Source organism: Mycetomoellerius zeteki, unplaced genomic scaffold (genome assembly GCF_001594055.1).
Source record: "Mycetomoellerius zeteki isolate Tzet28-1 unplaced genomic scaffold, Tzet1.0 scaffold19, whole genome shotgun sequence".
NCBI lineage: Eukaryota > Metazoa > Arthropoda > Insecta > Hymenoptera > Formicidae > Mycetomoellerius > Mycetomoellerius zeteki.
In genome coordinates, this window is record NW_017256854.1 from 31291 (window position 1) to 54221 (window position 22931).

The 22931-nt window shown below is 28.2% G+C and overlaps 7 protein-coding genes across 7 annotated transcripts in view; all 7 read left to right on the top strand.

Moving 5' to 3' along the window:
* The window catches only part of LOC108721978 (uncharacterized), a 7300-nt gene extending 5215 nt beyond the window's left edge, over positions 1-2085 (top strand). Inside the window, exons 9-11 of the mRNA XM_018446840.1 lie at positions 628-1663; positions 1823-1909; positions 1978-2085. Of these exons, the coding sequence (XP_018302342.1) occupies positions 628-1663; positions 1823-1909; positions 1978-2085 (1231 nt within the window). The remainder of the gene's footprint in view (positions 1-627; positions 1664-1822; positions 1910-1977) is intronic.
* A 1457-nt stretch (positions 2086-3542) lies between these two features.
* LOC108721979 (putative gustatory receptor 22c) lies at positions 3543-5049 on the top strand. Its single transcript, XM_018446841.1, has 4 exons — positions 3543-3550; positions 3635-4667; positions 4819-4905; positions 4972-5049. Exons 1-4 carry the CDS (start codon positions 3543-3545, stop codon positions 5047-5049), a joined length of 1206 nt encoding a protein of 401 aa, XP_018302343.1.
* Positions 5050-6621: 1572 nt separating this feature from the next.
* Positions 6622-8070, top strand: LOC108721980 (uncharacterized). Its single transcript, XM_018446842.1, has 3 exons — positions 6622-7665; positions 7812-7898; positions 7966-8070. Exons 1-3 carry the CDS (start codon positions 6622-6624, stop codon positions 8068-8070), a joined length of 1236 nt encoding a protein of 411 aa, XP_018302344.1.
* Positions 8071-11065: 2995 nt separating this feature from the next.
* LOC108721981 (putative gustatory receptor 28b) lies at positions 11066-12026 on the top strand. Its single transcript, XM_018446843.1, has 3 exons — positions 11066-11593; positions 11748-11834; positions 11931-12026. The coding sequence occupies exons 1-3, from the start codon at positions 11066-11068 to the stop codon at positions 12024-12026; spliced, it is 711 nt and encodes a 236-aa protein (XP_018302345.1).
* A 2379-nt stretch (positions 12027-14405) lies between these two features.
* Positions 14406-15933, top strand: LOC108721983 (putative gustatory receptor 28a). The gene is made up of 3 exons (XM_018446844.1): positions 14406-15494; positions 15661-15747; positions 15829-15933. The coding sequence occupies exons 1-3, from the start codon at positions 14406-14408 to the stop codon at positions 15931-15933; spliced, it is 1281 nt and encodes a 426-aa protein (XP_018302346.1).
* A 2664-nt stretch (positions 15934-18597) lies between these two features.
* On the top strand, positions 18598-19604 carry LOC108721984 (putative gustatory receptor 28b). Its single transcript, XM_018446845.1, has 3 exons — positions 18598-18633; positions 18740-18934; positions 19512-19604. The coding sequence occupies exons 1-3, from the start codon at positions 18598-18600 to the stop codon at positions 19602-19604; spliced, it is 324 nt and encodes a 107-aa protein (XP_018302347.1).
* A 1790-nt stretch (positions 19605-21394) lies between these two features.
* On the top strand, positions 21395-22668 carry LOC108722015 (putative gustatory receptor 28b). Its single transcript, XM_018446898.1, has 2 exons — positions 21395-22444; positions 22546-22668. The coding sequence occupies exons 1-2, from the start codon at positions 21395-21397 to the stop codon at positions 22666-22668; spliced, it is 1173 nt and encodes a 390-aa protein (XP_018302400.1).
* The last annotated feature ends 263 nt before the right edge of the window (positions 22669-22931 follow it).

The window sequence follows — 22931 nt, forward strand, 5'->3', positions numbered from 1 at the left end:
ATATATTATATATATACATATATATATTTATACTAAAAATAATAATAATAAAGATCACATTAAAAATGAAGATTGTTAGATATCAAAATTGTTATTACATTAACCGATGAAAACTACAAAAAATATCAATATTATGATAGACATATACCAGTATTCTAATTAAATAGGACATTTTCTATTTTATGTAACATCAATGCTTTCTGGTTTGCATATTATTTCCAATTTAGATATGCTAAATGATAATCCGTCTGTTAGAAATTACTTTATTACATGTCTTTATATTCTAAAAGACCATAAATAACAATCCATAAAAAGACGTCATTGTTACTTCGCAGCTAACAATAATCTTTCAGTCACGAATTACTACTCGACGCAACAACTATCAATAGCTTTAAATTTAATTTAACTCAATTGCAGTACGTAAATAGATAAAACTAGTGCCAACTCATGTATATTTGTGGTCGAAAATTCGAAATTGAAGACTACACTTAGAAGTTTCTGACTTGTATTAACGTCAAAGTACATAAAAAATGATAAAGTAATAAATTTAAACAGTAACCATTACTAATATATATTAAAGTATTGTTCTTTAACGACAATTTAACAATTATATTTAATTTGTCGTAGAAATTTCAAAGTCAAGTCAAGAGCCAAAACGAAAAGAGATAAGTGGAAGTTGTTTCATGCCACCGATTTTCAATCTTTGATGTATCCCAACTTTATCATAAGCAAAATTCTCGGAATATTCCCATACAGAATTAAGGCTACGTCTTTTGAAATTTCTAAACCGCGTTATATTCTATGGACTATTATTTTCTGCGTAATCTGTGTTTATGAGTTGACAATGTTGTACAAACTCAATCTTCTCTCTGAAAAAATCAAAGTTGAAGTACCCAAGATTATCTCGTTGAATTTCTCCTTTTTATATGGATTTTTTGTAACGGTCATCTCTTATGTCTTGAGCGGTCCGCGAATGCGTTTACTTCAGACTGTATCAGATATTTCTTCAAGATTGCCCCAGAAATCATATCAAAAACTTTCCAAATTAATACACGCTAAGGACATATTCGGATTTTTCTTTCATTTCTGGCTAGCGTTAATATATTCCTTATATTCTGAAACGACGATTTTCGGTTTACTCGAAATGTCCAGAGTTTTAATAATCTTATTGGCATTTCAAATGGATATGCTATACATAAATTGCGTTTGTGTCTTAAAGACATGTTTCAAGGATATCAATGATAATCTGGAGAGTCTACAAGAGCTCGTGATGAATAATATTCCTAGATGGATATATCATAACCAGAGACATCCGTTCTTACTGATAAAACTTAAGGCTCTGAAGAAACAGCATCTGATGATAAGTGACACAGTGCAGATGCTTAACATGATTTTCAGTCTGCATCTTCTTGCTTCTATAGCTGTATCTTTCAAGCAGATAATATTCTACTTGTATTTCAATGTAATACAATGGCAAAACGGGATATCGTTAAATCGAGACAGGATTTATAATGCATATTTCATATCTTTCTTAATATATTACTTAATAAGATTGACATTGATAGTGTGGGCTTGTGAAACTGGTAAAAATGAAGCGATAAAAATTGGCACTACCATTCACGATGTGCTTAACAGTATCAGCGATGTGCAAATTAAAGATGAGGTAGTAAAGAAGAATTTCACTTTATTTTAAATTTCTTACAAACATATATGTTGCAATTTTTATATATTAGATTTAAATAATTTATATTTAACTAATTTAATTTTTATCATTTCTGTTTTATAATTTTCGTATTTATTATATTTTGATTTATTGTTACAGTTAAATTTGTTCTCCTTGCAAATATTGCATTGCAATAATACATTCTCCGTGAAAGGTCTCACGGTAGATGCAACATTGCTCACCGTGGTAAGTGATTAAATATGTTCCTTAATTAAGTCTAAATCATTTATCCATATTGCATAATTCGCTTTTAGATGGTGAGTAGCGTTTCCACATATCTATTAATCTTGATACAATTTTTGATCATGACGCATTCTTGCGACAGCAAAGCAAATGCAATTAATTATACACAAACAGTTTAATTATTACAAAGGTTTGGGAATATTGAAAACTTTTGATCTTTATGTGTTAAATATTTTGTTGTGAGTATAATTTTTCAACGTTTTTATTTCTAAAAAATCATATATATATATATGTATCAATGTATTCACAATGTCAGATAAAAATCTTGTACCACGTATATTGATAATCAATGACACAAATAAGATTTTATTTGTTCAAATGTATGTGTACCATACTAATATTATATATAAATTAATATAAACGTGTTTCATGTCGAATAATGTAATTTAACAGTTTAATTGTCCTTTCATTAAAAATTAAATGTTAGTATTATGGTTAATATTATCGAACCATCGGCTAATTTATATTTTAGATTTCTTGTATCGATTAATTCTTAGAACCTTTTTGTCAAATCAATATTTATCAAATTTAATACGAATAACTTTTAAGGTAAATTTAACGCTTAAAATTGATTAAATCAATTTGATAAATTCAAATTGTACATATATTTCTTATTCGAGTTTCAGTTATCAATAAAAATTTAATTAAATTTTCATTGAGAGATAATAGATAAATTGTTGCAATGATAATGACGTTTGATTTTTAGTATCTTATTTGTTTTTATACATGAAAAAAGTCAACTAAATATAATTTTTCATTCATATACTATATAAAGTACTTAATAATTTCAAATCGATCAAAAGAATACGTAAAGCAATTTAGATATTAGTTAGATCAATTTTAATCTAGGAAGAAGCATTCATTAATATACATTATTATAAATTAGTGCTCATAAAAATGCGGAGTACAATTTATTTAATAATATTTTAATGTGTAAAATTGATGTACAAGTAAAGTATTTATTATAAAATTAAATATTGTTATTTTCAATTATCATTTAATTATGTATTATGATAGGAAAAGTTATACGAATATATTTTTAATTGAATATGTACAAATTTTTTTATTAAAAACTACAGTAATAAAGATCACATTATTATAATATTAAAGATACAGATTATTAGACACCAAAATTTTTATTTCATTGTCTGGTTGAGACTCTAAAGAACATATATTAATGTGTGGTAGAAATATCAATTATTGCAATTTAACTAAATAATTTTTATTTTATGTAATATCGATGCTTTCAGGCATATTATTCCAAATTTAGATGTGCTAAGTGATAATCCATATGTTAGAAATTACTTTGCTACATGTCTTTATATTCTAAAAGGTTATAAATAATAACCAAAAGGCATTGTTGTTTCTTCGTAGCTAACAAATGACTTTTTAGTCGCGAGACGCTACTCAACGTACGCTGCAACTATCTACAGCTTTAAATTTAATTTAATTCAATCGGAGTACATAAACCATAGGACTAGTGTATGCCAATTCATATATATTTGTGGTGGACGTTTCGAAATTAAAGACTACACTTAGGAGTTTTTTGTTTATATTAACGCTAAAGTGCATAAAAATGACAAAGTATTTAATAAATTAGAGTGGCAACCATTACTAATATTGTTCTTCTCTCACGACAATTTATTAATTATATTTAATTTGTCGTAGAAATTTCAAAGTCAAGTCAAGAGTCAAATCAAAAGGAAAAAAGTGGAGGTTGTTCCATGCTACCGATTTTCAATCTTTGATGTATCCCAACTTTACAATAAGCAAAATTCTCGGAATATTTCCATATAAGATTAAGGCTTCGTCTTTTGAAATTTCTAAACCGCGTTATATTCTGTGCACTATTATTCTCTGTGTAATCTGTGTTTATGAATTAATAATGTTGTATAAACTCAATCTCTCTGGAAAAGTCAGGATTAATGTACACATACTTATTTCGTCAAATTTAACCTTTTTATATGGATTGCTTCTAACGGTTATTTCTTGTATCTTGAGCTGTCCGCGAATGCACTTACTTCAGACTATATCAGATATTTCTTCAAGACTACCACAGCAGTCATATCAGAAACTATCCAAATTAATACACGCTAAGGATATTTTCGGTTTTTTCTTTCACTTCTGGGCAACATCAATGTATATACCATATTTTGAAATTCCCGATTTATATTTCCAAGGATTCGGCAGAATTTTAGTCAGCTTGTTGGCATTTCAAATGGATATGCTATACATAAATTGCGTGTGTGTCATAAAAGCCTGTTTCAAGGAAATCAACGATAATATGGAGAATTTACGGGAGCTTGTGATGAATAATATTCCCAGATGGATCTATCATGAGCAGAGACATCCGTTCTTGCTGATAAAACTTAAGGCTCTGAAGAAACAGCATCTGATGATAAGTGACACAGTGCAGATGCTTAACATGATTTTCAGTCTGCATCTTCTTGCTTCTATAGCTGTATCTTTCAAGCAGATAATATTCTACTTGTATTTCAATGTAATACAATGGCAAAACGGGATATCGTTAAATCGAGACAGGATTTATAATGCATATTTCATATCATTCTTAATATATTACTTTATAAGATTGATATTGATAGTGTGGGCTTGCGAAACTGGTAAAAATGAAGCGATAAAAATTAGCATCATCATTCATGATGTACTTAACAGCACCAGAGATGTACAAATTAAAAATGAGGTAGTAAAGAAAAATATAGTTTAGTTAAAAATTTTCTTTCAAATATGTGTATTGCGATCTTTAGACATAAGATCCAATAAGTTATATTTAAGTTTATCGTTCTTGTTTTACTTCACTTTTGTATCTATTATCTTTTAATTTGTTGTTGCAGTTAAATCTGTTTTCCTTGCAAATATTACATTGCGATAATACATTCTCCGCAAAAGGTTTCAATATAAATGCAGCCTTGGTCACTGAGGTGAGTAATTAAATATGTTCCTTAATTAAATATATATTATGTACATATTTTATATTTTGCTTTTAGATGGTATATGGCATTACCACGTATCTGTTAGTCTTAATACAATTTTTAATCATTGCACATTCTTGCGACAGTAAGTAAGATGCAATTAATTATACACATACGATTTAATTGATATTAATATAAAGAAATGCGTTTGGAAATATTAAAAATTTGTTTGTTTTTATGGGTGAAATATTTTGTTTTGTCGTTCTGTCGATATAATTACTTACCCGACATTTTCATTTTTAAAGAATCATATACAATATGTATGTATATCTATGCACAGAGTCGGATAAAAATTTTGTATCACATATATTAACGACAACTGACATAAATAAGGTTGTAAGACTTTGTTTAAATGCGTTATATATGTATATATATTAATGAATAAATTGTACCTTTAAATTAAATATGTCATACAATTTTACATTTTAATTGTTTTCTCGTTAAGCATAAAATGTATTAAATAGCAAATAACAATGAAATAATAAAATTGTTTAATTTCTATATTGCTGATGTATAAAAATATATATAATACATAAATAAATATAAATGTAATTATTTTCTCAAATGTCTGAAATGATATAACATATATTCTGTAACTGAATTGCAATTTTTACAGTTTTTCTTCCTAAAAATTGTACAATATTTATATTTTTAAATACTATAAGTTTGTTTTATCAACATTTATTTAATGTATTTTGTACTTCGTATAAAAAGGAGATTTTTAATGTCGACGATAAATTAATATAAAATAAACAATAAAATAAATTTATCAAATTTTCTGGAAAATACAATCGTTTTTGCAAATTAATGCTAAGTACATATATATAATAATAATGAGTTTATTATGTTTGCAACATAATTTGTATTATTCAATAATAATTTGCTTATGATAATTATTTATAAATAATTATTATAAGCGAATTATAAATAATGATTTATTTAATGTAAAAGAAATATAAAAAAAAATTAATCTGTCGATGAAAGAAAAGGAACTATTAATTTAATTATCAGTTATTAAATTATTTATAATTTAAAAAACCAACATTTTTAATTATCTTCATACCAATTTATTTTTATTTTACGTCAATTGTACACACATACACGCATATATACACAATTACAATAGAATAAATATTTAAAATTAATATTATTAAACTGATATTGTGATATATAGAAAGCCAAATATTTCTTTAGTCTAAAATAGGATAGTAATTTTTAAAAGTTTTCAAATTATTCCATATAAATTCTAATTAGTTGATGCTTTTCATTTACATAATTTACAATTTTAATTCGATTGATGATTCATACATCAACAATTACTTTATTAGGTTTTATGCGCATGCGGCTCAAGAAGAATAGACGCTGATCGAAGAAAGCCATTCATTTCGTGGCTAACAAATAATATCTGACTTCTGAGTCGTGTCTCACTATTTGATGTAGAAACTACGTTTTGTGATACAGTTTTAAATTTAGTTCGCTGGATGCATATAAATTACGTGCAGTGCATATCAATTTACATACTTGTGGAGGAAAGATTAAAAAGATAGTTTTTGCAATAACGTTCGTATTAATGTTACAATGCATTAACAATCATAAAGTGATTAATAATTTTTAAGCATTAGTCTATTATTGACAGATAAAATTGTTTTCATAATTCTGTTAATTATGTTCGATCTGTCGTATAAATCACAAAAACGAATCAAAAAACGAAAAAGATGGCTATTTCACGCCACGGACTTTCAATCGTTGATGTATCTCAATTTCATTTTTTGCAAGATTCTAGGAATATTTCCATACAATGTCACGGTTTCGACTTTTGAGATTTCCAAACCCCAATACGTTCTGTGGACTATTATTACCTGTGCCATTTGCATTTATGAGCTAATAATGTTCTATAAACTCAATTTTTCTGGAAGAGTCAGACTTGAAGTACCCAAGACTATTTCGTATAATTTCCATTTTATACTTGGAGCATTCGCAGCAATTGTCTGGTATGTTTTGAGCGGCCCACGAATACGTTTGCTCCAGACTGTACAAGAAATTTCATCAAGATTGCCCCCGGAGTCATATCAGAAGCTCTCCAAGCTAATTCATGCAAAAGATATCATCGCTTTTTTCTTTCTGTTATGTCAATTGTTAATGTTACCTTTAAATTCTTCTGAGATGGCTATTGATACTATGTTGGAGCCATTGAGACTATACATCGCTATGATAGTGTTTCAAATGGATATGCTATATATGAATTGCGTTTGTGTCTTAAAAGCCTGTTTCAAAGAAATTAATAACACTCTGGGGAATCTACGGGAACTCGTGATGAATGATATCTCTAAACGAATCTATCATGAGCAAAGACATCCATTCATGCTAACAGAACTCAAAGCTGTCAAGAAACAACATCTGATGGTCAGTGGCACAGTACAAATGCTGAATATAATCTTCAGCCTGCAGCTTCTCGTTACCATAATGGTAGTTTTCAAGCAGATCACTTTTTTCCTGTATTTTCATATAGTGCAGTGGCAAGACGGATTATCCATTAATCTGGATAAGCAGATTCGCAATGAATTTTTTGTATCATACATTATATATTATTTTATAAGAATAACGTTAATAGTGTGGGCCTGCGAAACCGGCAAGAATCAAGCAGTAGAAATCGGCACTACCGTTCACGATGTGCTTAATATCATCAGTGATGAGCAAATGAAACATGAGGTAATAAAGGAAATGTCATATATGTAATCTATAATTTTCTAAAAATATTTAGTGCGCCATAGATACTATTTTTGTATTAAATTCAGTAAATTTATAAATTAGTTTTTTAATCTAATTTATTCTTTGATATATGTATGTCGTTGCAGTTGCAGCTGTTTTCCTTGCAAATATTGCAATGCGATAATACTTTCTCCGCGAAAGGTCTCACTGTGAATGCTGCACTTCTCACTACGGTAAGTAAATGATAGTTAGCTCTATTTAGTTGAGTATATATTGTTTAATTTGTCACTTTAATTCTAGATGGCGAGTAGTATCACTACGTATCTATTAATTTTAATACAATTCTTGGGTATCTCGCATTCTTGTGATGGACAGACTGTAATCAATATTACAGAAACAATTTAATTAAATGAAAGTATAATCGAACAAGGAAATGCGTTAGTAAGTATTGAAAACTGTTGGTTTTCGGTACTTCGTATCGAGTAAAATACAATCGTCCAACTTTCCTACTTCTGTAGAGACATACGTACACCAGATAAAAATAAGAACATATCACGCATAGTTAACAATTAATGGCGCAAATAATACTTTAATATTTTATTTAATAATTTATTTAAGTGGGCCGTATAATGCTGATGAAGTCACCGAACGTTATTTACGTTATAACGTACTCTATGTTCGCTATATTTAAAAAAAATAGCTTTCTTTATAGTTAATGTGACTGGCCATATCAAGCTGTGAACGCTATGTTTGCTATATTCGCGACATTGCGAAACCAACACATCACGAAGTGTTCGGTTCTCGATTATTTTTTTGAAAACGTCATTTACGTTACATGCAAAATAGGATCGAGAATAAATATTTTACTGCCGTGTTTAATTGCCGTGTGGTAAATTATCAGTAAAATGTTACATGTATACACTCTATTCAACAAGAGAATGACCTCGGATCGTCCGTTTTGCGCAGGTTTTCACAGCATTGTACTACAGTTTGCAAATACTAGTATACTTGTACGCCCGGGCGTACAACCGTATTTACGTATACGGTAATAGATACATCCCCATTTTGTCGGTTATATCGCCTACTATGCGCAGATCGAGGTCATTCTCTCGTTGAACAGAAAATGAAAATCTTATTGAAAAAGTTAGAAAATATAAATATATTTAGCAGAAATCAATTGAAGAATACCGAAATCAGCAAATAAAGGACAATGCATAGAAGAAAATTAGCAAGGTTTGAAATAAATCAGATAAATATATTTTTTAATTTATATTTATTACAAAAACTGTGTATATATATATATACATAAACTACGCAAAAAAATCCCTTTTATAACATCGTTTATACGTTGTAGTTTGCAAGAATTACATTTTTTTATGCATGTATTTTTTTCCTTTTAAACTAAAATCTAACTTTTTATTTTGAGCTAAAATCTGACTTAACATTTATTATCAATAAAAACGTTTATCCAAAACATAGCTTTCGGTGTAGCCATTCAGTATAGCGAGCATAGCATACGTAGCGTACATAGCACATAACGTTCTGTAGAGCCTCAGAATAAGACGTAACAAATAGATCAATAAAAAATATTACATTTATTATTAACTTCAATTAATTTTACACGTTATTTATTATAAATACTACAAATAATTTTGAAAGTAAATTTAACATTTAAAATTAACTTAAACAATTCGTTAAATTCAAACAGTATATTTGTTATTTGAATTTCCTTATCAATAAAAATTTAATTAAGTTTTCATTAAGAGATGATAAATGAATTATTGCAATAATAACGTTTGACTTTTTTAAATATTTTACTTGTTCTTAACTTATTTTACTTGTGCATAAAAAACAGAAGGCACCAACTAACATAATTTCTTATTCATAAACTATATAAAGTATTTATTAATTTCACACCAGTTAAAAGAATACATCAATTTAGATATTAGTTAGATTAATTTTAATCTAACTAAGAAATCTAACTAGAAAATAGCATTGGACTTGTAATATATTTCAATTCAATTCATTTACATAATTTCGGTTATAATTGTTTGTGTTAGTAGTATCTACAATTTTACAATACTTTAGCTTATAATAAATACATTTTAGACATAAATTTATCTTCTATAAAAATGTCTTATTTATTATTATATATTTTAATAGACTAATCAAGACAAATTTAAATCGTAATATCTTGCACAAATTTAATTTAAGAAATAAAATTATTGACTTTTTTATTCGAGTAAAAAATGTATAACGTTATTTTTATAGTTTAAATGTCGTTACAGTCAATATTTTAACTAAATATTATTATATAAGATAATAAATTTTGTTGACAACAAATATACTTAATTTCAAAGTAATAGTATGAAAACAGTATATCCTTGATTATAAGTAAGCAATTGTTTTAACAATATGAATATTGCAAATTAATGTACAAATTGGTACAGTTAATACTTTCTGTTTTATACGTGGCTCAATTAGTCTTATATATGATCTATATATGCTGGATAATGTATCGTATATCATGACGAATACTTCATTATTTTATGCGCTGCATCCCAAGGGTGATAGTACTGAACAATGGCATATTTTTACTTAATGGAAATAAATAATTTCTGAACTCCGTCTTATTATTTCATATAGCAACTACTCGCAGTTTCAAACTTAAATTCATCAGGTGTAGACCGATAACGAGAGAACGTGTGTTAGTTTATGCATTCATCGTGAAAAAAATTATTTTAAAAATTACACTTCAGAAAGAAGCTTTCGCAATTATTTTATCGATGTCAAAGTGTATCGGTAATGTAATGAATTATTAGACTATTGTTTTAAATTGTAATTCGCACGTGACATTTCGCTAATCATGTTCAATTCATCGCCGAAATTTCAAAGACAAGTGAAAAGCAGAATGTGGAAAAGGTGGCAGTTATTCCATGCTACAGACTTTCAATCTTTGTTGTATCCTTGCTTTGTTTTCTCTTCTATTTTTGGAGTGTTCCCGTACAAGATCAACGGTTCGATCTTCGAGCCATCAAGATCGCGTTACATTTTATTAATTATTATTGTCTGCGTCACCTGCGTTTATGAACTGACAAAGATTTATGAAGTCAACATATTAAATAACACGAAAAGAATAACCGAAAAAATTCAGGACAACTTTTTTTTTACGCTTGCAAGTTTCACAATAATAGCCTCATCTATTGTGAGTGGTTCACGAATGCGCGTACTACAAACCATATTAAAAGTCTCTTCAAAATTGCCTCCAAAATCGTTTAAGAAACTATCTAAGTTGATACACACTAAAGATATTTTCATTCTTTTTTATTTAGTGGGACAATCGGTGGCGTCACTTGTACACTTCCATGAATCAAATGAGTTGTTTTTCGCAACAGCAGTAATGGAACATTACATTAGTTTACAAATATTACAATTGAATATGTTGTATGTGAATTGTGTTTTTATATTAAAGGCTTGTTTCAAAAGAATCGATGACAATCTAATGATTCTACGAGAATTCGTGATTAAAGATAAATCGCATATTCCTAGACTGATTTATTACCACCAAAGAAACCCACTTCTGTTGGAAGAACTTAAGGCTCTACGAAAGGAACATCTGATGGTTAGCAATACAGTGCAGATGCTGAATAAAATTTTCAGTCCGCAGCTCCTCGCGAGTTTTGCCATAGCCTTCATCGAAATTACTTTCGAAATATACTTTAATACAGTGCAGTGGAAAAACGGGCTGTCTATCAGTTTGACTAAACAGGTTCATAACTCGTTCATAATATCCTACTTGACGTATCACATTCTAAAAGTACTAATAATAATATGGAGCTGTGAAGCCGGCAAAAATCAAGCAATAAAGATTAGCACCACTGTTCATGATGTTCTTAATAGTACCAGCGACAAAAACATAAAATATGAGGTATAACTAATAAAAAAATTTAACTTCTAGATATATTCTTTAATATTTCATATACTAATAATTTTTGTATATACATAATATATGACCGATCTTATAATTATACTTTATATCTATTTGTAAACCGCTAATAATGTTTTTCTATCTGATGTTGCAGTTGCACCTGTTTTCTTTACAAATACTACATAGCAACAATATATTTTCTACGAAATGTCTTACTGTGGATGCGACTTTTCTCACTGCAGTAAGTAATCAATTTCATTTACATTAATATTGAAGATTTAATATAGAATCGATTTAAATATCTTAAAATTAAACTACAGCATTTATTTTCTTTTAGATGGTGGGTACTGTCACCACATATCTTTTAATTTTAATTCAATTCTTAGTCTCATCGCATTCTTGCAATGGAAAGATTACAAAAAACGTAATTTAAAAAAGTATTAAAATTCTATTTAAAAATAGTATAATAAAAAAAAACATTTTTGGAAACTAAAATATCATTCTTTTTACTATTTCGAATGTAACATAATCACCTGAAATTTTGTATTTATACAAATACACTTAAACGTATAAATGTATATGTATTAATATGTTTAAGTACAGTTTAATAGTAATATGATATTACATAATAAACAATATTATATAAAAATATTCTATTTTAATTTATTACGTCTTAATATACTTATCAAGAAATAATTTGCAAATTATAACGATCTTCATATAAATTAAGTTCGGAAAATTAATATCGATAAAAACTTACTTCAAATAAAAATGTGTAGGTACTAAAATTCATATCAAATATATTACAGTACATTAAAAATCAATATTACAATTATATTTATCAACATTACAATTATATTTCAATCACATTGTCTTTTTTTTAAAGGTGCCAAAAAGATATGAAGGCTATTCTCACTTTTTTGAATGGAATTATATGATTTTTTTTACATAATATAATATATATATTTTTTAATTCCTGTAATTATTTTGTATAGAAGTATTAAGTTAGAGATATAAAATCCAAGAGTTTAGATATACATACATACACATATATGTATAACATACATATATGTTATATACACACATACATATAAATGTATACGCGCGCGCGCGCGCGCGCGCGCGCGTGTGTGTGTGTGTGTGTGTGTGTGTGTGTGTACATTATGTGTGTGTACATTATGTGTGTGTATCCTAATTTGGACGAATATTAATAAATACTTTAAAACTAACAATTAACATAGATAATTATTATTCGATTTTTTCTGTTTTATATGTGCAAATGTTTTGTATGTTTTATATGATTTTCCTAATGAGCATCTAGATGTGCAGAATGATGGATCTATTCGTTACAGCAATTACGTCCTATTATTTTATATGTTATATCCCAAGGGGTGATATGTACTGTTTCAAAAGCTCTATGGTTACTTCATGCCAACAAATGATTTGTAAAATACATCTTTGACTTTGATTCGTAGCAGTTTTAAACTAAAACTTACCGGGAACAATGTGCATGTCAGTTTCAGCATTTACGAAAAAGCAAAGATAAGGATTACAAAAAAAGAATCATGAGGCCTGTTCTTTCCGCAATCATGAGGCCTGTTCTTTTTAGATAAACTTCTTGCACGGTTCATCTTTTATCTTTTTCTCTCCAAAGTAAAGAGAAAAAGAAGAAAAATGAACCGTGCACGAACTTTAGCTAAAAGGAACAGACCTATAATTACATTAAAATTAAAATGCTGAAATTACCGATATAATTGATAATTAATTTTTTGAAAATAAATTATACCATTATTTGTGCGTAAACGATACAACTTCTGTTTGAACGAATTTTTTATTCGACTTTACTATATAAAGACAAAAAAAGTCATGTTAAGTTGGAACATCCTCTCACTTCAATATCAATGTTTTGCGAATAATACTTAATAATGTACAATATTATATGCAACTGTATACAATATTAAATAAAAAAATCGAAATTATTATATCTTGATAGACTCGCCGAAAAATAATTCATAGTTCATGATCATCTTGATATAAAAATTAAGTTCAAAAGATAAATATTGATGACAAATTACTTTTAATTAACAAAAAATGACTACTAATATTTTTACATCAAATATTATAATACCGTCATAATATATTAAAACAATATTTTAATGTATATAATAAGAAAAAAAATTTAATCTCAAAATGTTTAAAAATGTTGAATATATAATTCTGAAATCGAGCAATTAGTATCGGTACTTCGAAAAATTAATAATTGATATAAATATCATGTATTCGATGCTTCCTAATTTGTATGTTGCATCAATATATTGGGCAGTGTGTGTATGTCAGATTATTTTATAAATGCATTGCCTTCTCTAGTAGGCATTACATTTATAAAATGACCGACGTCTGACCAATACGTTGATGCAACATGATGTAACAAATAAAATAAAAAGATTATATACAAAGATAGATTATAAATTACGCAAAAACTATTTGCAAAGATAGATCATAGATTATGAGACAATTATATTCTATTTCTTTACGCATTGTATCCCAAGGGTAACATAAGGGTCACTCAAACAGCTCCATGGTTACTTTATGGTTAACAAATGATCCTTGAGAATAATGTCTTATAACAGTAAATGGCAGTCTTAATCTTAAACTCACAGAATGTGGAATAGACTAGCGAAAAGTCCATATTAGTTTACATACAAAGGAGGAAGAAACAAAAAGCAAGAAACTATTTAGAAAAGGCATCTTCGCAATCGCTCACATTAAAACTGAGAAGATACTTCCTGATGAGATACTTATATAATTAATAATGGGACTAACAATTTTCAAGCAGTTTTTCCACGACACTTCGTTGATGTTCAGTCCGTCGTCGAAATTCCAACGACAAATCGAAAGCAAAAAAGAAGAAAGGAGATGGTGGTTATTCTACGCCACAGATTTTCAATCCATGATGTATCCTTGTTTCATATTTTGCCGCATTCTTGGAATACTCCCATATAAGATCAACGCTTCATCCTTCGAAACTTCTAAATCTTATAATATTCCATCAACTATAATTATGTGTTTCTTCTGCTTTTGCGCACTGATAACAATATGTATGGAAAACATTTATGGATGGTTCTTTGAGAATGTACACAAAATTGAAATTAACTCTTTCTACATATTTGGCAGTTTCATAATGATCGTCACGTTCGTCTTAAGTAGTCCACGAATACGTTTGCTTCAAATCATACTCCAGATCTCTTCACGACTACCTTCAGAATCATATCAACAATTGTCTATGCTAATTCACGCCAAGGATATTTTCGGTTTTTCCTTCTTAATCATCCAATCATCGTTGTGTTATGATCCGAAATGCTCTATTGTGCTCTACTTATCGACAGTCTACATGATTCTGCTAGTGTTTGTGATGGATATGCTATACATAAATTGCGTTTGTGTATTAAAGGCTTGTTTCAAAACAATTAACGACGATCTGGCAAATTTGCTCATAACAAACAATAAATCGCATTCAGTCATGTGGATCTATCATGAGCAGAGGAACCATCTTTTGTTGATGGAGCTTAACGACTTGAAGAAGCGACATTTGATAGTTAGTGATATAGTACAAAGATTAAATATAATTTTCAGTCCGCAACTCCTCGCAACCATAGCCGTATCTTTCATCGAAGTGACTTTTGAACTATACTTCAATATGGTAGAATGGAAAAACGGATTGTATATTAACCTGGCTAAGCAGATTCATCACACTTATATACTGACCTACATCACGTATTATTTTGTAAAAATAGTGTTGATAGCATGGGCCTGCGAAACCGGCAAAAATCAAGCCAGAAAAATTAGCACTACTATTCATGACGTGCTTAACAGCATTAACGACGAGCAAATCAAATATGAGGTATTGAAAAATTACATTTCTATTTATTTTTTAAGTATTTCTTATATAGTACAAATTTTTTATATGTAAAATATAATCACTTTTTATAATCGCAATTTATAATCACTTTTCTTAAATCTATTTTAAATATTTTTTATTACAGTTTACTTAATAGTTTTTATTACAGTTGCACCTGTTTTCATTGCAAATAATGCATTGTGATAACACATTCTCCGCGAAAGGTCTCTCACTGAACGCGACGCTTGTCAGAGCGGTAAGTGATAAACCATTTATCATAATTGTTTGAATATTTTTAAATTAAATTCCAGCATTTAATTTATGATTTTTCTTTTAGATGATGGGTACTATCACTACGTATTTTTTAATTTTAATACAGTTCTTGATTTTGTCGCATTTTTGTGATGGAAAAACTGCAAGCAATGTTACACAAGCAATCTAAATCAGCACAAAGAATTTTATAAAATATACAATATATATAATCGGTAAAAGAAATTTATTTTTTAATATTGAAAATACTTTCTCTTTTTTATCATTGTGACTCTCTAATGTAATCGATCGATGTTTCATATTTGTGATAAATATATTTAAAGATATAACATAGTTATATTTGCTTTAAGATTCTTTTAAATTATCAAAGCTCTGTAGATAAAAACAAAATATATGCAACGTATTTTTACAACTATGATTATTTAGAAAGTATTTTTAAAGATATTTACAATAAATTTTTTTATTTAATACATGAACTATTTTTTATCATACTTCAATAGATTGTACCGAAAGTTAATTAACAATTATATCTAAAGTATAAATTTAATATTTAATCAATATTTTGTCTAAATACATTTACGATTCAAGTTTCGTTTATTTTTATAGAAAGTTTAATTAAATTTTATTGAAAGAAATGTATTATAATATAATTGGTACGTTATTATACTAATAACGCTCGCTTTTTTTATCACGTTTTCTTTTATTGTGCTCAAAATGTAAAAATCTAGTTATGTTAAGATAATTTTTTGTCCATAGATCATGCTGTACCTTTTTGAAAAATTAATAAAATCATTAGTTAGAATATTAAAATACAGTTAACTCTAATTTAGACATCTGTTTATATTAATTCTTATTTAAATAATAGTGATGCATTATAACTCAATTTTATTTACTTTGCATTCATTATATACAAGATACGTTCGGAAAGTATTCGACCTTACGCTATACGAAAAGAAAGACTACTGTTTGGATCAATAGCGATTATGTCCCCTTGAAAGTACTCTGTTTTGGAAGCCACACTCTTTTTTTAGCGCTGCTCCTACTTTCTGAAGCAGTCTTTTTTAAGAGCGTTTAAAATATCCAGCAAATGCCTCGTCGCATTTTGTCTTATGTCCTCCGTTATGTCCATCGTTAAATCTCTTTCTTTTTAAGGGTTTTTTAAATTTCGAAAATAGTCAGAAATCACACGTAGCTATTTATATCGAAAGACTAACAGACTTTGGATATCAGTATTTCGTAAAAAAATTGGAGATAATGTGGGCTCAATTATCAAGTTATCCGGATGAAGTACCAAGCTTTTTCACAAATGAGACCGTTTTCTTCTCACTGCATGATAAAAATTTATACAAATTCGTTACTTGACGTATTCGGTCATTAGAGAAATTAGAAATCCTGCATATTCACGATTTTGGATACTTATACAACTACGTACCATTGTTGACTGAAGGACTGGATTATGCCGTTTGACAGGACACTCACAAATAGAAATTCCCTCCATAAAAAACACTCGTGTTCTACAATGGCACATTCAATTATAAAGACATTAGCATAGGTCGGACTTTTCAAACAGATCTCGTATATATGTCTTTCGTTACAATGTCAATGTTACGCAAAATGCAAACATTATTTAATAGATACACAATATTACAACAATATACAATATTATATAGAAATCTAGATTAACTCATTATATCTTAATAGCCTCACCAAAAATAATTCGTAATTCATGAACGCCTCGATTAATAAATCGATAAATTAAACACATAAAATAAATATTAATAACCACTTCATCATCATTGCATAATAATGATAAGTACATGTTGCTCCAAGAGCTCCATGGTTACTTCATGCTAACAAATGATTCGTGAGTCATACTTTATGATCCGTAGGAGCAATTTGCAGTTTTAAACTTACATTCACAGCGAATAGTCCGTGACAGTTTCTGCATTCGTTCCGAAAAAACAAAAGTAAAAATTACACTTAGGAAAGAAGCTTTCAAAAATAATCATAATCACGATAGAATGGAAGTGCTCATTACTAGTAATGGAATATTTAAACAATTAATAATGTGACTAACAATTTTCAAGCAACTCATCCATGACACATCGTTAATCATATTCAATTTATCATTATCGAAATTTCAAGAACGAGTCAAGAACAAGATAGAAGAAAGAAGATGGTGGTTATTCAACGATACGGATTTTTCAATCCTTAATCGTCGTAATAATATCCTTGTTTCATTTTTTGCCGCATTCTCGGCATGCATCCATATCAAATCAACGTTTTATCCTTCGAAATTTCTAAACTATAATATATTACATTCTATCGACTATAACTGTATGTGTCTCCTGCTTTTGCGCATTGATAATAACAATAAACATTTCTGAATGATTCGGTTTCAATGAAAATATACGCAAAATTATTGAATTATTTCGTTCCAAATAATTGGCAGTTTTATAACAATCGTCACGTTCGTTTTAAGCGGTCCACGAATTCGTTTATTTAAAACCATACTGCAAATCTCTTCAGGATTATCTTCAGAATCGTATCAGAACCCGTCCGTACTAATTCATGCTAAGGACATTTTTGATTCCTTTTTCTTACTCGTATATACATTCAGCGGTTATTACAACTGGCATGTCTCCGTCTCGGTCAAGCTGTGTTTATTGTACTTCAATCTGGTAGCGTTTCAGATAAATATGTTGTATATAAATTGCGTTTATGTATTAACAGCTTGTTTCAAGAAGATCAACAACGATTTAGAAAATTTGTTCATAAAGTACAATCAACCACAATCAGGTGGTTCTGTCATAAGCAGAAAAATTCTTTTTTGATAATGGAGCTTAAAGCTTTGAAGAAACGACACTTGAAAGTTAGCGATTCAGTGCAGATGCTAAATATAATTTTTAGTCCACAGCTTCTCGCAACTATAATCTATATCATCATCGCCATTATTTTTGAATTGTTCAATATGATAGATTGGCAAAATGGATTGTCTATCAGTTGGATTAGACAGATTAACCACAGATGCAATGCCCTACGTTGTATTTTATGCTATCAGGATAGCATTGATAGCATGGGTCTGCGAAACTAGCAAAAATCAAGCCATAAAGATCAACACTGTTGTTCATGACCTGCTTAATAACACTAATGACAAGCAAATCAAACGTGAGGTATTGAAAATTTTAATTTCTATTCATTTTTTGTCATATTCCGTATCATGATACATTTTTTATATATGTACAGAATAAGATATTTAAAGTATTACAAGTTATGTAATTACACATCATTTTTTAAAAACAACTATATATTTTTTTTACACCAATTAATTCATGTCATTATTCTGTGCATAAAGATATTAAGATATGTTTATAACAAAATTATACTTTACGAAACATTTTATGTTCCAAAATAAAGTATAGATAATATATCTTGTAAATTGTCAATTTTTCAATATTCCTATCTTAATACTTTTATATGTAAAATAATTAGGGGAATCATATTATGTAAAGAAAAAAAAATTATATTATGCCATTTAAAAAAGTAAGGGCCGCCTCTAATGATCTTTGAGAAATCGTTCTTTTAAATTGATTTTATCATTATTTAAAATCAACTTTTGTCTAAACATATTTTTGATTCGACACGTACGTTCAGGGATAATAGCTTGTAAATGTTCAACCCTATAACTATGCAATTTATAATTACGTTTCCCAAATCGATTTGTAAATGTTTTTTTATTTAACATTACAGTTGCAGTTGTTTTCTTTGCAAATAATGCATCGTGACAACACATTCTCTGCAAAATGTCTCTCTCTGGACGCGACACTTCTCACAATTGAGTAAGCAATTAATACAATTGTTTGAATATCTTTAAATTAAATTACATTAGCATTTACTTTACAATTTTGCTTTTATAGATAATGGGTACTATCACTACATATGTTTTAATTTTAATACAATTCTTGATCGCATCGTATTCTTGTGACGGAAAGATTGTAAACAATATTACACAAACAATCTAAAATCAGGCATACAAGAAAATTCATAAAACATATAATCGATAAAAAATTTATTTTTTAATACTGAAAATATTTTTTTCTTTATAATTGCAATTTTTGTAATGCAATCAGTTAATGTTTTATATTTATACAAATATATTTAAACATATGAAGTAATTACTATTTGCTTTAAAATGTGATTCCTAATTTATCAAGGATTCTGCAAATAAAAATAGAATACATGCAAAACATTTTGGCATTATGATTACTTAGAATTTATTAGATACCGATTTATAATGAATTTCTATCTAATATTTTAACTAATTTTTATTTTGCTTCAATAATTTTTCGTTACTGGAAGATGAATAATTATATCTAAAGTAAATTTAATGTTTTAACGTTTAATTAAATATTTTGTGGAATTTCATTTGCACAAAAAAAAATTAAAAAAAAAAGTTTTATTATTTTTTATAGAAATAACTCCATTAAATTTTTGTTGAAAGAAATATAATACAATCAATACGTTATTACGATAGTAATGTTCGCTCTTTTTGCTACTGTTTTCTTCTATTATCTTCTTGAATTATTAAAAACTACCTTAAAATATTATCTTAAGATGAATTTTGTTTTTAGGTTATGTTGTAAAATTAAAGTTATTAGTTAGAATGTTACATTAATAATACTGTGCAACAATATTAGACCAAATAGCTTTACTTAGATAATTGTTTAAATTAATTCTAATCGAAATAATAGCATTATTATTTCATCACAACTTATTTTTATTAATTTTGCATTCATTATATTACATGTATACCTTTTGCTACAATGACAACGTTTCACAAAACAACTCTATTTAATAATAATAAAAGTATACAATATATATTATGCACATTAATACACAATATTATATGGAAATCGCAATTATTACATCGTAATAATTATATCATAATAGGATTGCCGAATAATAATTGTAGTTCATTCTGATATAAATCAAATTTTTAAGATAAATACATATCAATAACAAGTTTTGATTAAACAAAGAACTTTGTTGATACTAATATTTTTATATCAAATGTTATATATCATAATATATTAAAAACAATGTTATAATTAAAAAAATGTGTGCATTAAATAACAAGAAAAAAATTTAATCACGAAATGTTTAAAATGATGAATGTGCAATTTTGAAGTCGGTATTAACATATTTTTAAAAACTAATAATTTAACACTGTATTCGACAGTTTCTGTTTTATGTGTACAGATATGATTATTCTAATGAATGATCTATATGTGCATAATGATGGCTCATATGACAGCAATCATATTTCATTACTTTATGCATTGTATCCCAAGGGTGATACGTGTCACAGCTCCATGGTTACTTCATGGCTAACAAACGATCTTTAAGTCATGTCTTATAGCAGAAACTAGTAGTATTAATGTGACTAACTGGATGTGAATAGATCACAAAAAGTCTGTTAGTTTTTGCATACATTACGAGGGAAACGAAGCAGAAAATTACATTTAGAAAAGAAACCTTCATAATTACTCACTTAAAGTGCTCGTAATAAGATATTTGTATAATTGATAATGGAACAAACAAGTTTCAACCAGTTCTTTCACAATACTTCGTTGATGTTCAATCCATCAAAAGTTCAAGAACGAGTCGAAGACAGAAAAGAAGGAAGGAGATGGCGACTATTCCACGCCACAGATTTTCAATCTTTGATGTATCCCTGTTTCATCTTTTGCCGCCTTCTCGGAATATTTCCGTACAAAATTAACGCTTCATCTTACGAAATTTCCAAACCATGTCAAATCTTATGGACTGTCATTATGAGTGTCGTTTGTTTTTGCACACTAATGACAGTTTATGTGATCAAAAATTCTAGATGGTTTGAGACCAATACATTACGTAGAAGTATTGAGCTTTGCGTCTTCTATACATTTAGCGGTTTCATAGTGGTTGCTACATACATTTGGGATGGTCCACGAATGCGTTTACTTCAAACTATACTGAAGATATCTTCCGGATTGCCTTTGGAGACATATCGGAAACAATCTATGCTGATTCACGCCAAGGACATAGTGTGTTTCTTTTTCTTACTCGTGCAAGGATTGGTCTCTTTGCTCTACTTGGAATATCCTCCTTTGCTCAAGGTGTTTTCAATCTACATCACTATGTTAGTGCTTCAGATAGATATGCTATACATGAATTGCATTTGTGTATTAAAGGCTTGTTTCAAGAGAATCAATGACAGTTTGACAAATCTGCTCGTAATGAACAATAAACCACATTTATCCAGATACAACTACCAGGAACAGAGAAATTTTTTCTTGCTGGAGCTCAAAGCTCTAGAGAAACAACATCTGTTAGTCAACGATGCAGTACGGATGCTAAATATGATATTTAGTCTGCATCTCATTGCTACTATAGTTACAACCTTCGCTAGAATCACTTTCTTCTTGTATTATTGTATAATGTTATGGCAAAATATCTTCCAATTAACCAGTTCACAAAAACTGTTCTGTTACATATTTTTCATCGCATCCATGATGTTTTATTTAATGAAAACAGCACTGGTAGTATGGGCATGCGAAACCGGCAAAGATCAAGCCATTAAGATTGGCATTATTATTCACGATGTACTCAACAGCATTAATGACATGCAAATTAAAGATGAGGTAATAAAAATGATAATTTAATTTGTATACTGTTTAAAAAATGTCTCATATGTTATTGTGCTTTTTTGTTTTTTTGACATAATTACGATCTGACGTTACAGTTGAAGCTGTTTTCTTTGCAAATGTTGCATACCACTCGTCGAAATCCATTCTGTGCGAAGGGTCTCACTGTGGGTGCGCCGCTTTTTACTGCTGTGAGTGATCAATCATTTGCCTTTATTTAATTTAATATATATTGCATGTGATTTTGCTTTTAGTTAATAGGTAACATCACTTCATATCTATTAATCTTGATACAATTCATGAAAATGTTTATTTCTTGCAATGAATAGTTTATAGTTCACAACATTATACAGATAACATGATTGAATAAAGATATGAAAGACGAAGAAAAGAATATATTTCTAAATATTAAAAATATTTTTTATTTATAAAGCATAATCGTTCGATATTCTTTACTTGTATAACTAGCTGCACATATATACAA

Coding starts and splice junctions, on each gene's coding strand:
- LOC108721979 (XM_018446841.1), top strand. Junction 4,668..4,818: donor ATGTACAAATTAAAAATGAG/GTAGTAAAGAAA, acceptor TTGTTGTTGCAG/TTAAATCTGTTTTCCTTGCA. Junction 4,906..4,971: donor ATGCAGCCTTGGTCACTGAG/GTGAGTAATTAA, acceptor TTTTGCTTTTAG/ATGGTATATGGCATTACCAC.
- LOC108721980 (XM_018446842.1), top strand. CDS start 6,622: ATGTTCGATCTGTCGTATAAATCACAAAAACGAATCAAAAAACGAAAA. Junction 7,666..7,811: donor ATGAGCAAATGAAACATGAG/GTAATAAAGGAA, acceptor ATGTCGTTGCAG/TTGCAGCTGTTTTCCTTGCA. Junction 7,899..7,965: donor ATGCTGCACTTCTCACTACG/GTAAGTAAATGA, acceptor CTTTAATTCTAG/ATGGCGAGTAGTATCACTAC.
- LOC108721981 (XM_018446843.1), top strand. CDS start 11,066: ATGGAACATTACATTAGTTTACAAATATTACAATTGAATATGTTGTAT. Junction 11,594..11,747: donor ACAAAAACATAAAATATGAG/GTATAACTAATA, acceptor CTGATGTTGCAG/TTGCACCTGTTTTCTTTACA. Junction 11,835..11,930: donor ATGCGACTTTTCTCACTGCA/GTAAGTAATCAA, acceptor ATTTTCTTTTAG/ATGGTGGGTACTGTCACCAC.
- LOC108721983 (XM_018446844.1), top strand. CDS start 14,406: ATGGGACTAACAATTTTCAAGCAGTTTTTCCACGACACTTCGTTGATG. Junction 15,495..15,660: donor ACGAGCAAATCAAATATGAG/GTATTGAAAAAT, acceptor TTTTTATTACAG/TTGCACCTGTTTTCATTGCA. Junction 15,748..15,828: donor ACGCGACGCTTGTCAGAGCG/GTAAGTGATAAA, acceptor TTTTTCTTTTAG/ATGATGGGTACTATCACTAC.
- LOC108721984 (XM_018446845.1), top strand. CDS start 18,598: ATGGAGCTTAAAGCTTTGAAGAAACGACACTTGAAA. Junction 18,634..18,739: donor TGAAGAAACGACACTTGAAA/GTTAGCGATTCA, acceptor TCAATATGATAG/ATTGGCAAAATGGATTGTCT. Junction 18,935..19,511: donor ACAAGCAAATCAAACGTGAG/GTATTGAAAATT, acceptor TTAACATTACAG/TTGCAGTTGTTTTCTTTGCA.
- LOC108722015 (XM_018446898.1), top strand. CDS start 21,395: ATGTTCAATCCATCAAAAGTTCAAGAACGAGTCGAAGACAGAAAAGAA. Junction 22,445..22,545: donor ACATGCAAATTAAAGATGAG/GTAATAAAAATG, acceptor CTGACGTTACAG/TTGAAGCTGTTTTCTTTGCA.